Here is a 13,603-nt window from a genome sequence, read left to right on the forward strand (position 1 = left end):
CAACTCTTAGAATATAGTCTTAAAAGCACACAAGAACGAACTCCTCCTTTTCTCCGAGTTGCCTCGTTATTGCACTACTTTTAAACAAATGAGATCACTAATTTCACCATTTAACGAGACTGTTATGACACTGTTTCCTGAACGTCAGTTTGGTTACTGTTTATTTATTTATTTTTTTTTTTTTTTGGCATCTTATAGGCTTCTAACCTAACTATCTATCCATTTATATAGGCTGGAATTATCCAAGTTTAATTTATATCTCACATTATCTTTGCTATCAAGATATCTTTCTGCTATTACCCTCCCTATCTAAACACAACACATTTGCTTGCCAATTGCCAACTTCTAACACATCACTTCCGTCATATCAATAGATCACACACTCACCACTTTGCAGGCCAGCTAGCGTCCATTACGTCACATAATTCCTTCCTTTATCTCGAACAATCAAAAGTAATGGGTTATTATAGTAATCTCCGGCTTGTAGGAAGTTAATGATGAATTCGACTAGGCTTAGGAAAGTCATTTATCTTTACGATGTTTCATATACGAATGAACACACTTAAATGCTTATATCTCGATAACCCAATATCACGGAAGAGTGAATCAGTCCTTACTCTGCCACCATTTTCTTCTTGAAGTCACCACTAGATAGCCCCTCACCCTTGATGGATAATGAATGTATCTAACATCGTAACAGCAAAGGTTCCTAGGAGTTCGAATTGTAAAGACGATTATGAGAGACCTTTTTTTATTCTTCTTTCCTAAACTGCCTATTCTGTCTGACAAATTGCATCTCAGGCATTGTTTCATTAATGGTAAACTCATTAATATTTTTGCGTACATTATTTTGGCACGTACTGTACTTAAAAAAAGAAAACACTCTTTTGTTTTTCAAGAACTTGCGAAGATGGATCCTAAAATCATTCCGAACCTTTCGGAAGAAATTTTATTATCCCCTTCCTTTCCCCCAAACAAAAGCACGTGATATTTTACGTAACTGGACCCCTCATTGCGTAAAAAGGGTTGTGGGATGACTGTTAAGTCCCTACGTGAAAGTGTTCGCTAATCCGTGAACAATATGCATTACCTTCTGGTTCGCTAGTTTAAAATGTTTAAATTGATTGCAATCCCTCTGGGCTCTTGCAGGCTGTTGTGGGAACTGAGCAGATTTGTGATAATGGATGTTGTTCAACACCCGAAGTCAGCTGTATCGATTAGCATTGTGTCCAACAAAATGAGATTACTATTATTTTCGTATTCAAAGCGTAATGTATATACACCTAAGGCAATGATAAAAGTGGATTAGCTCTTTAGGTCAACGTGGTACATATTAAATGGTGAAATTTTAATGTCTAGGCGAATACTTTTCCCTAACCCAATTGGACGAAGTAACTCGTAATCTTGTCTAGAATATTTTAAGTAATCAAGGAAGGCTTTAACATTAAAGGTATTTCGGGTTTCCTTGGAAACTAATTCCTAACAGTAACAAATCAATCCTGTGGAACTCTAAAGGGAGTTCTTCAAAGAGTCAAAATATCCAAACTCGTAGTTAAAGCGAGCAGCACGTGCTACATTCACGCACACTGCATCAAATTAAAAGAAACTTAATAGATATCTTCAAAAGTTGAAGAATAATGGAAATCAGGAAAGATGGATGAGGTTATGTTAACCTCCCGTCAAGAGGTTAACGCAACCTAAGTCTTTTTAACACCAATAGCAAGAAAAAACAACAATGAACCATTTAGAGTAAAACGAGACGTGGTAGCACAGTGGATGCGCGCTTATATTTTATCCTCTAGTCTGATTTCTACACGAAATTTGTTTAACGATCTTAAACTTCCGATTTTATTCCGGCTTCTGAAATTAAAAGAACCTTTTTTTTTTTTTTTTTTAAATAAAAGCATTTTTGTTTTGCCATTAAAACAACGCTGTTCTTTTTGTTCGTCTAGCAAGAAACTAATTTAAATGACGCGAAAATCTTCGACTTAGAAGGCTGAGAAATGTGCACACAATTCTTCTTACCTTTTAATGAGTGCAGATGTAGCCTGCAAAGATTGCCATCAGTGAATCTTGACAACCGAACATATTGTGAACGTGTTTCTGGGCATGCACACAAATTGAACGAGTCCATCCCGTACGGCATATGTCACTTGGCATTACTGCCGCCTTCTCGCTAATGGTTTCAAACGTCAAGATCGATTGGTGGCTCAGCTGAAGCCGGTCCAAGTGTATTGCGGACAAGAAACTGTAACAGAGACACAGCAGGGGAAGTTCAACACCTGACAATAGTGACATCGTGACAGATGTTTAACTGGAAGATATTAGTTCCGAAGTAAAGACCTGTGTTACCCCCTACAGGACTTTTAGCTATAAATAAAGTCTTCTAAAATACACCCCAAGTTTCTGACTTCCTTCAATTTTTTTCTTGTACATTGATCAATAACTGACTTGGACAATTAGGTGCAAAGTGAAACGAATTATTTTTTTTTAGGACTGGCTCACTGATTATGTTTTATACTTGAATTACGTCATTCTTTATAGATATGATGCAATCGTCCATAAAAATTAATCCTTAATTTTGCGTGTTTATGCATTCAAATGTACTCCCAAGAAGAACCAGGTTTCTTTTTTTCTCTTGTACACGATAACTTTGTGAAAATGTAATCAATTTTAAATTTATCTCTACCATTTTATTAGTTATTAAAAAAAATTAACTGCTGCATATATTCTTTAAGAAAGGAATATTGGTCTTTATTAAGGCAATTTTGTGTCTAAGAGGTTGAATTATTGGTCCATCACTTCGTCAAGAAGAAAATCAGCATAATTAGTAAAGGGATTTTTGGCATTTTTGAGAAAAATCAGGACAATCCGACAGAGACATTAAGCAGAACGCATGCTCAAAAATTTTATAAAAATATTTAAATGAATACGATAAAACAATTAAAAAAATTAAAGATAAAAGTAATTACTGCGAATTAAGTTAGACCAGAGATACAAATAGATAGTAGGTTTAAACTCATGCTAGAGGCAACAGTTTGTCACAATGTAAAAGAAAAAAAAAAGACGGGACTTGAACCCAGATGATTTTAACACGGGATATCAGGATGGTGATCATAAACACTGTTATAGCCAATAGGGAGGATACAAATAGATGGTGTGGGTTTAAAACTCACGCTAGATGCTACAGTTTGTCACATTGTAAACAAAAAAAAGACGGGACTTGAACCCAGATGATTCCAACACGGGATATCAGGATGGTGACCACCAGTATAGAACTAATCTGCTAAAATGAGTTAATAATTTTTGTCCTATTTTCTTTGAAAGATAAAAAGCTGCCAGAGGTAGCCATACCTCTTATTAAAAAGGCCATTTGTTCTTTTAAAAGGTCATTTGTTAAAGATAATAAGTATTAAAGTACGTACATTTACGCACAATTAAAAAAAATCACTGCTTTAATTAAAACGTTCCGGAACGCAATTCCATTTCTCTCATCAGTTCCGGAACTACTGTACCAGTTCCTAACCCTAAGTAAAACAGTGACGAAAGTGTAAAGGATAAAAACTGCGACAAGCATTCCTCCAATTTTTATAATACAAATTAAAGCAAGCATTTGTGCTGCTGATGGACGAATTACTCTGGTCGTTGGTGCATCCCAGATTGACAAACGTTGACAAATCGAATGCGAAAGAATGCAAAGAGCCAACGAGAACGGAACTAGTTTTATTGACATCCTTGGCTACCGTTTGCATTTAAACGTCACTTCTGACGTATGTCTACCCCTTTTCCTTTATACACGTGCGGTGCTCTGAGGCACTTTCTTCACTTCTCTATTTTTTACCCCTCTTTCCGAATATCGATTTAATAATCAGATTTATTTCGCACTCTGTTTGTTTTCTGATGAATCCTTTTGGAATTTCTATGTCACAGACCAACTGTGTTCGCTTTTCTGCACGCTTTGTGACTTTTAAATAAACGTTCGTTATCCGAAGCTGTAATCCCAGATATCTATGGAGTCCACGGGATTTTATATATGCTGTTCAGGCAGCAGTGACTTTCGAAAGAAAGACTCGAACAGTATATTTTAAAAAAGCAAAAATTTGTCCAACAAAATCGGAATGCAAATATGGCAAATCATAAAGCGGTCGTTCTGTTTCGCGCATGCGTGATTTAAAAAAAAGAGCATCGCGAAAACAGCTGGAATCTTTGCTTTTAGATATTTATTAACGATACTGAACTAACGAAGAATGTTTTAGGAATGAGGAATGCCTCTTCGAGGTGGATCCCTAAAGCACTGAATGCAGATGAGAAGTGGCAAAGAGCGAGGTGTTTTCATGAGATTGTGCAGCATTTTGAAGATAAGGAAGATCAGTTTTGGGGACACTTCTTCGACCCTGAAACAAAAGACCAATCTAAACAGTGGAAGCATCCCTCTTAAGAAGTTTAAGTGAAGAAGACGGCTGGGAAAGTCATGGCATCCGTCTTCTGGGATGCAGAAGGTGTGATCATGGTTCATTTCCTGAAACGACGTGCCACTGTCAATGCCGAGTATTATTCCAACCTATTGAAACGTTTTTCGAGGAACTGAACTCAAGAGGAGCAGGAAATCGGGCAAAGGAGTCATCTTGCATCAAGACCATACATCAGCAGGCACATCGTTTGTGATTCAGGCAACACTGCGTGACTGTGGATTTGTGCTATTACAGCATCCGCCCTACTCACTGGATTTGGCTCCATCAGACTATTTTCTATTTCTAAATCTCAAAAAGGACAGATTCGACAGGGAAAATACCATGATGGACGCAGTGCAGTTAACAACTGGTTTGAGTCAAAATCTTCTGATTTTTATTTTTGCGGGTTACGAAAGCTAGTGGATCGTGTCCGAAATTGTGTTGAAAAATAAATGGGTTTTGACAAATTTCCAATATTCCTTCTATGAGAGGCTGGAAACTTTTCAACGTCAATAGTTACACGAGTAACGTTAGGCCGCATCTCGAGTAATCTACATCCTTCTTAAAATAACGTAGCCAGACCTGTACTCTACATACAGTTCTGGAAGAGTCAGTTTAAGAGGGGTGGAGATCTGTTGGAAGGGATGCACAGAAGAGCGACGAGACAAGCCAAAGACATAAAAGGATATCTTACCGCTAAAAGATTTTAGTTCTGCAAGTTGCAGCGCTTGGAAACTAGGTGCCTGCCAAGAGACCTCATTGAAGCGTTGAACGCTTTAAACGGATTAGGTAAACTTAATGATGATGGCATTCTTAATGTTTTTGCGGAAGATACACACAAGGGGACATAAATTGAAAACAATGGCTGCAGGACAGATGTTCGAACATTTGCTTTAAGCCAGAGAGTAATTTTGATTGTTGGTACAAACTTCCATCTGGTAGTTTGCATAAATATACGAGCGGATTGGACAAATTATTATTCTTATTTGTGACTATATGACATTCTGATGCTATCGTATTCCAATTCAAAATGACTTTATATCGGTACTACTGGGATTTGGCTAACTACAGCTGCGACTAAAGTGGCATTTAAGAATTCTACCAGCCTCCGAAATTTGAACCCAGTCTTCTCCAAAAGGGTGTCGAACCCGCTCGATGATGATGCACATATGAATTTGACAGTATGTTAATTGTCCATAAAGTAACTTTCTTCTTTGATGCAAAAGGAATCGACAATCTTGTCTTCGCTGAGCTATGTGTACTTCAAGCAGTCTTTTCAAAGTGGGAATGAAGTAGTACATGAATTTGAATCGATGGTGGTTCGAGTACACGTGACTGTTAAGTACGGTTAATTGTATTCACTCTCAAAATGAACTTCCCTGACCTATATAACCTGCCGGTGTATAAACAGAACTTTTTTTTTTAAACATCGGGAACATATTTTCCGAATACGTTTCCAATGTTTGAAAAAAATGTTCTGTTTATACACCGAAATCTCCAGTTCAGGAAGTGTGAGGATTTGCATCACAAAGCAGGAGTTCATGCTACTAATGCCCCTTTACGAGCGCTTAGATTTCTGTTCTACCTCATCCCATTCTATAGTGGAGATCTTGTACTTTGTGATTTCTCGGTCTGAAAGAGGCCTCGGAGAAGGAATTGGATAAGGAGGCTATCAGAGCTTCAAAAGCGACATTGAAGCACATCACGAAAATTGTCTACAGGAAGCATTTGAGAAATCGGGGTAAAGATGGGATAGGTGCGCAGCAATTTGAAAGAGAACACCGCTAGGATGATTGAACAGAAAGAGTTTTCCTCAAAGTAGATTTATTCAGTTATTTGGAGCCACTATCATATATTATGCATAAAATGAGAATTGCTCAAATATATCTCCTACGAATTGCTACTCAAAACCAACAGATTATGCCGTTATATTCGAATACTAGTACACATTAAATCCAATAAAAGTTAACGCTAATTGTATTCGCGTACTGGAGTTGAATCTGATATATTATGCATCACATTTTACAAAAAGGTTCGCTTCATCTGCATTTCTTGGTGTTTCTTTATGACTTGAGATATGATCATTAGGAATACTGACCTTAGTGTTTGCATAGCATCAATGGTTTATCCAGAAATGAAAGAAAAGTAAATATATCCTAGTAAACAAGTTTAAAAAAATAAAAATCCTCCTTGGGTTAATCAAACATTTTTCTTAAAAATGTACATATGAACGTCTTGGTCTTTTGTGGTCAGGGAACTTCCTTGGTACCTCTTCTCCATCGACAACAGGTCCTGGGGAACCTCTTTCCATATTGTTCACTAACATCGCCAAAATTTGGTCTGAAAAAAAAATAATAATCCACATGAAAGTGCAAGTAATGGAGCTTGACAGACTTTCTGCATTCAATTTTTCGCAATTTTCAATCACCATGTCAACCAGTTCTTTGTAAGTTTCATTCTTAATGTTACCATGAAAGAAATTAGCTACAAGGCGAATGGACTGCCAAGCATTTCATCTTCTAGCTTTTGTGATGCCAACTTTTACTTAGCTTATGGACCAATAAACATATCAACTTTCACATCAAACAATTTTGGACACAGATTATGCTTGAAGGCGCTATCTTGAGAATCCAATGTTTAAAGCTGTTTTTCCAGCGTCAGCTTGGAATCGCAGAAGCAAGACTTTGTTACTTGGATCTAACGGATTGTTTACTACGTTGTGCGCCGCGCCAAGCTACAGCTTATTTATGGCATTCTCTTCTACTGATGATCTACTGCCTGTTTGTCCCAGAGGCAGAGAGCGCAAGGGACCTAGTGAAGCCACCTTAAAACCCAGAAGAATCCTATATATTTGAAGTCCACAAAAACACCACATTTATACTGGTCATACTTAATATTCTCTAACACGTGCTACACATTTCCGTAGTTTTCTTTAAACGAGACATCAGCAGCTCTGGAATGGATTTCGTTAGACTCAAGAGCCTCACTAAGTCATCCATTCCTTGCTGATTGGTGAAATGTGGCGCTTTTAATAGGTGTCAAGTAAAGCGGCACCAGATTCGTCATTGCCATTCTGAAGACTCCTCTCCGGAAGATGGGGAACTGGCAGGTCATTGTGTGACAGGGGTGCAATAGAAGATGTTACTCTGGGATACACGACTTTTTGATCAGCTGACTTTAAACATATATTTCACCATACAAACGTATCGTAATCATTAAGGCTGCACTTTTACCATTTTTGTGAGTGGGTAATTCTGCATCCCTCCGTTGTTTTGACATTTGTTTAGTTTCGGGATCATATAGTGATGGATACAAATTTCATCCATAGCTGACTAGCCGTGAAAAACCTCCTCTTGATTTTCCTGGCACATCGATGGACTTTCATGTGCACGTTGTGCTCTTTTCCTCTTTAGGTAAAGGGTCAGAAGTCTAAGAACCCATCTAGCAGACTCTTTACTCATATGCAACTGTTGATGGATGATGTTCCCCATAGACCCTATACTAATTTAGTGTTCTGCAATCTTCTAGGATTAATGACTCAATTTCTGCAAACTCTCTTCTGTTACAGCAGTTGCTGGGCGTCCTGGGATTTCTTCATCAGGAACTGAGGTTCTTTCAAAATTTGAATTGTTGATAACAATATGCAACAACAGTAACCTATTCAGCCTTCTCCATAAACAGCGACCATTTCTTCATGGATTGTTTTGGGTGTTTGCAGAAAAAGGAATAGAATCCCCCTGCAGAAAAAGGAATCGAATCACTAATCTGTACTCAGCTTTATCCATTGTGACACTACCAAAACTTGAATGGTTGATATAGATTTCAAGGTTTGAAAAAAATTCTTTTTATGACAACTACTTCTGGATGAATACAAATCTTTTCTGAAACCCCACCTCCTGATATATCGCTCTCTGACTGGAAAATGAATGAAGGTTCCCACTCCAAATAGGGTTGAAAAATAAGGATGTACTAATTAATCCGAAATATTTAATGTGTAATGGGACTGACCATATAAGGTCCATCAAGGGATTCAGATCTGCGCTTCTACAGATGAAGTACGCACTCATCTTTCTAAGATTGAATTACTATTTTGATAGGTAACAAACCCATAAAATTTATTCGAGAAAAGACTAACCTTCGTGGGTTAATAACTTGTTCAAGGTGGGTCATAATTAATCTTCCCATAATCCAAATTCGAGCTAAGGTTGCTAAAGATGTTTAGAGAAAAAGTCGTTTCAAACATAGCAGTATACCCCAACTTTGGAGATCAAGACAATACTTAGGCTCCGCATATCTGACGTATTGCTCGCACTGAGAAATCTGAGGATATGTCTAACGGAAAATTAAAAGCATGCCTTTCCCTGTGGTGTGGTGTGGTGTGGTGTGGTGAGAACCGCTCAACCACATTGACGATTGCTATTTCTGCGTTGTAAAAATATAGAAAACGCGGGCCCATCAGTTACTCTCCTGCTTGCTGTTGGCTTGCAAGAAACATGAAAATATGTTCAAGATCCCGAGTGTAATAAAGTACCATGACTGCTTGGAATGTTTGTGGTCTACAGGGACGTTTCACAAAATACTGTTGTTTTTTTGTTTGTCAGATAGTTGAGAAAGAGAAAAGCATTATATTTCGCAGCAGTGGGAAAATGGGGAAGAAGTAATATAAAATATATTCCACTGGTTGAACCAAGAAGTTTATTCCACCATTGCATATAAAGATTGGATTAACGAAGAATATTGTTAAGGTTCTGGATAAAGAAGGAAGTGGATTCATCTGTTCCCCATCTCTGCTAATCATTCTGAACCTTCTGACTATTTCTTTGAAGCTCAACTTTATCCAATCTAACGTCCCTAAGAGTGAAGTAATTTTTCTTGATGGTTTTAATGTTTACAACTCCATCTGGTTCATTTATGTACTAAACTGCAGCCAGGACAGCTATCAGATGGAGGTTGCCAGTAACTGTAAAAAATAAGTAAATGCCAAGATAAATTATAAATCGCACGCATACAAGCATATAAAATGATAAATATAAATAATTTATATAAGAATAGCAATATCTTGCAAAGATATTGTTTTTAGAGATGTCGAAGTCGATTAGTTTTTTTATATTTCAGCAGAGAGGGAACTTTCTTGGGTACTTTTCTTCTTAAATTACAGATCAGGACAACATATATGAGGATTTATTTTGAGAAAGTTAAACAACCGAATGGAATTTGAAGGAAAACGTCGCGTTAATCCGACCTGATTATGTAATTTTGGTGGTACTGCTATCCATTCGTATGGTACTATGGCTATAGAAATCCTAGGTTACCTGATGATGTTTCAAATGCTAAGCCCTTCATTTTGTGTGATGATGATGATTTTTCAAGAGGATTATAACACATCTCCTAATGAACAATTGGCCCCATGGAGGTGTTTCAGGTTTGGCAGGATAATCGATTTGGATATGGTCAGAGGGAAACCAGTAACACGGTTAAGCCACTACATGATCTAATATTTGTGGCTTCTTGTGGTTCGTTATGTTGGATTTGTTGGATGACCAGATGGTGATACCACACATTGGCATTGATAGCAAGCATGTTCAAATCTTGTTGGATAGTAGTTTTTCTGTAACGTCTTCTAACTCTTGCCTAATTGCCCACATAGTTACAAATATTTTAAGTGTGGTGCTAAAAGTCAAGTTCCGTCATTCTAGCTCAACTCTAAGCCACTGAGTTGGTTGATTTTCCTGAATTGTGAACTACTAATGCAGATGCTAATGTCATCTTTCCTTTTCAGCTTTCGAAATCATACGATTGCTGACTTTTCAGTGTTGATAGCCAATCCTATGTTCAGGAGGTAGTTTTGCGATTCGTGGATATTAAAGTTTGCTTGATGGGCTTGGTTGCGTACCTCTGCAAGAAGTGAAGAAAATTGAGGTTAGCGGTATTATTATCAAATAATTTGTGATGTGAAAAATAGCTGGACTCCGACCGATAATCATAGGACTCATCTTTGGATATATTCCATAAACAAGTTCACAGAAACTCAAGCAGTTGCTCTTCATATTTCAAAGGCTTTCAGTCGTATTTAGCATAAAGGCCTTCCAAATAAGCTTCCATTTGATGGTTTCCATTCTGCTTTCTGCTACTGGGCAGCTAGCTTTTTCTCTGACTACTTATTACGGTGATGGCACATGGCTTTGGAGTTTCCCAAGGAGAACCTCTTAGCCCACTCCTCTCTTGCATATTAATCACCTGCTTCGACTGACTGGAAATCTCCATTCACCTTCCACTTCGACAAACCTGCTCTTAAAAGACTACAATTTTTCTAAATACGATCCCCAAATAATTCGTCAGTGAAGAGAAGAAAGGTTAGTTAACTTCAGTCCTTCTCAAATAGTTCTTTTATTCCTCGCACTAAAAGAGTTGCTGCTCCACTGATCATTTTTAACAATACTCAGATCTGTAGGAAAAATCGCATATCTTTACTGGGAACAATACTGACTTATGACCTTTTGTATATATCACAAATATTTCTTTCTCTGTATAGAAAAGACTGGTGTTTTTTCCCCTCTTTCTCAATCGACGTTACTTTTCTTCCATCAAAATGGTGGCTCCATCAAAGCTCCTGGATTCCACTGAAAAGAGGGATGTGGGATTAATTAATGATCCTTTATACAAAAACTTCACTAACTCCCTTATCACACAGATATTCACTTTGTCACGCAAACTCAGTGAACATCCACTGAACATAAATATCTCAGACAAATCCACTTAAAACTAATAAGAAGTAAAAACCAATAAGAGATGAAGACATCAAGCTGGTTCTTCAAAAATACCTACCTGCTCTTACTCGAACCTCTCTGCTACCGACAACTCCAACCACATTTTCTGCTGTACATCTGTAAACGGTGTCATGAACTTCGGAGCGGAAATCTTCGTGGCGAAACGGGTAGAAGTAGAGCGAGCCGTCAGAACGAATATCAAGTAGCTGAGGAAGGGGAGCCACGGGTCTTCCATCTTGGTACAGCCATCGAACAACGGGGCTCGGAGTTCCTGTCGCTGTGCATTTGACCTCAAATCCTTTGGTGTTGACGAAGTACGCGTGACCTGGCGGCTCTTCCAGAAACTGAGGACCCTCCAGGCTGACGGCCGAGCACAGGACTGTAAAAATTAATAAAACAAAACACGTGAATCATATAGGATTTTTAATTACCATAGATAATTCAAGATATGTTTGAAAAAGGAAAATATCTCGATTTGATGACACCAATGGGTGAGATTAAATTGAGATCCGACCCTATCATCTTTTATTTTAAAGTTATGATAATTCCAGACTAAATTTACACCTGGAAAGCTACCTCATTCTTTTTTTCCCACCAATTTACAAAAGATGTGTCTTTTTCATACATTAACATTTCCCTGTTTTCCTCTTCACAGTTTCATTTATTTTTATGTCTCGAGAGAGAGAATTGCAGACTCCATTTCTTTCTCCAGTTATTTTTGCTTCTCTTTCATCTAATTCAAGTGTTTTCGTGGAGTGCAAAGGTCATTTGAATGTAGACGGCCTATGTGTTTTCTGTGACCCAATTCTCTATCCAGTGTTGTTCCGATTTTGTTTATTTCGAAGAACCGAACTTCTGGTTATTTGAATCTCTTTTTACTCTTTGTTGGAGTATTGTTTTGTGGGAAGTCGACAAAGAGAAATCTCAACTTCCTTAAAATACGGTTTAGATGTTTTTTTTTATTTTACTATTCCAGAATCCATTCTTTTTATAAATAAGATTGTTTAGCCTAACGATTTTGTGACTTATACGATACATGGTGAATGCAAAGCTAAGAACCAAAAACAATATTACCAAAAGGGAGAGCTAGACTGTCTTAAATGGTACATAAGTTTCGAAGGCCATGTTAACAGCAAACGATTTAACGGTTTGATAAAATCTGAAACCCATTTTACGTAAAACAGTTATAAAAATTTCTCAAACTTTTAAAAGTTTGAAAACATTTCGTTGAAGGTTGAACACTTTTTATAAATTTATTTCTTTAACATTATAATCAAAATATTTCATGCGAGTAGTTCAGCAACCTCAAATTTACTCATGTTGGGGTATCGTTTATGGCCCTAGATTCTGGAGACTGAAAACTGTTATTGCGGGCGTGCAGGGAGAGTTCGTCGTTTATATTGAACAGAAGTCCCACAGGACTCATCTTTAGGCTCAAATTTTATCATTCATTGTTCCTCCAAATAATACGTCTCAAATTTCAGTTCACTTTCATTGATTTGTCATCACTATTGAAAGAAATACAACGAAGGCTATGTCACTTAAGATGTTTTAGAGGGGACGAAATAATATGGACTTTTCAACAGTACATGGGTCAAGTTGTACATTTTAATTGAAGTGTACAGAAGTGAGCTGCTCACAGCATCTCCCATAACTTCTTCCTTAATGTGTTAACATAAAACGAGAATTACTTGCTAATCTCCACCTTATTAACCAAGGACTTCTTGTAACCTGCTTCAGCTTGCCTAACCCAGTCCTGAGTAACTGATTATAGACTATTTTATATTTACTGTAGGACTAACTTTGTCTAACCCTTGACAATTTATAATCCCACGCATTTTTTTTCTCTGTCATCCATCGGTTTCTTCTCTCTGCTTCTTAGTTTATCTGATATCCATTTTAGATTAAATCTTGGAAGATATCAAAAGGATAACCTTTAGTGTTTTAACAATACCAAACATTTTCTATAAGTAGGCTTGATTTGTGAGTGCATTACTTCTACCAATAAAAGTTAGAGGTTTTGTAGATCTGAATCATTCCTTACTTGATCTTGGATTTTGTATTTATTTATTATATTTTCGAAAATAAGTACTCTTTCTTGGTTTTTCAATATACACCAATGAACCAAAACATTTTGACCACCTACTTAATATGATGTTGGTCCTCCACGTGCAGCCAAAACAGCTCGTATCCGGCGAGGCATGGACGCTACAAGATTTCTAAATGTGTCTTGTGGTATCTGGTACCAACACGTAACCAGCAGTTTCTTTAACTCCTGTAAGGTCCGTGGTTGAGACGCCGCAGATCGGAGTTGCAGTTTCAACACAAACCACAGATGCTCGATGGGATTTATGTCTGGGGAATTTGGAGGCCAGGGCAATACCT

At 37.4% G+C, this 13,603-nt stretch overlaps 1 protein-coding gene across 1 annotated transcript in view; it reads right to left on the minus strand.

Annotated features, from left to right (window-relative positions):
• Positions 1-13,603, minus strand: part of LOC150084342 (cell adhesion molecule Dscam1-like) — a 217,085-nt gene that overhangs the window by 96,474 nt on the left and 107,008 nt on the right. Inside the window, exon 3 of the mRNA XM_090376189.1 lies at positions 11,277-11,597. Coding sequence (XP_090232315.1) covers positions 11,277-11,597 — 321 coding nt within the window. The remainder of the gene's footprint in view (positions 1-11,276; positions 11,598-13,603) is intronic.

Source organism: Mastigoproctus giganteus, chromosome 6 (assembly GCF_048544385.1).
Source record: "Mastigoproctus giganteus isolate SK-2022 chromosome 6, ASM4854438v1, whole genome shotgun sequence".
NCBI classification, from domain to species: domain Eukaryota; kingdom Metazoa; phylum Arthropoda; class Arachnida; order Uropygi; family Thelyphonidae; genus Mastigoproctus; species Mastigoproctus giganteus.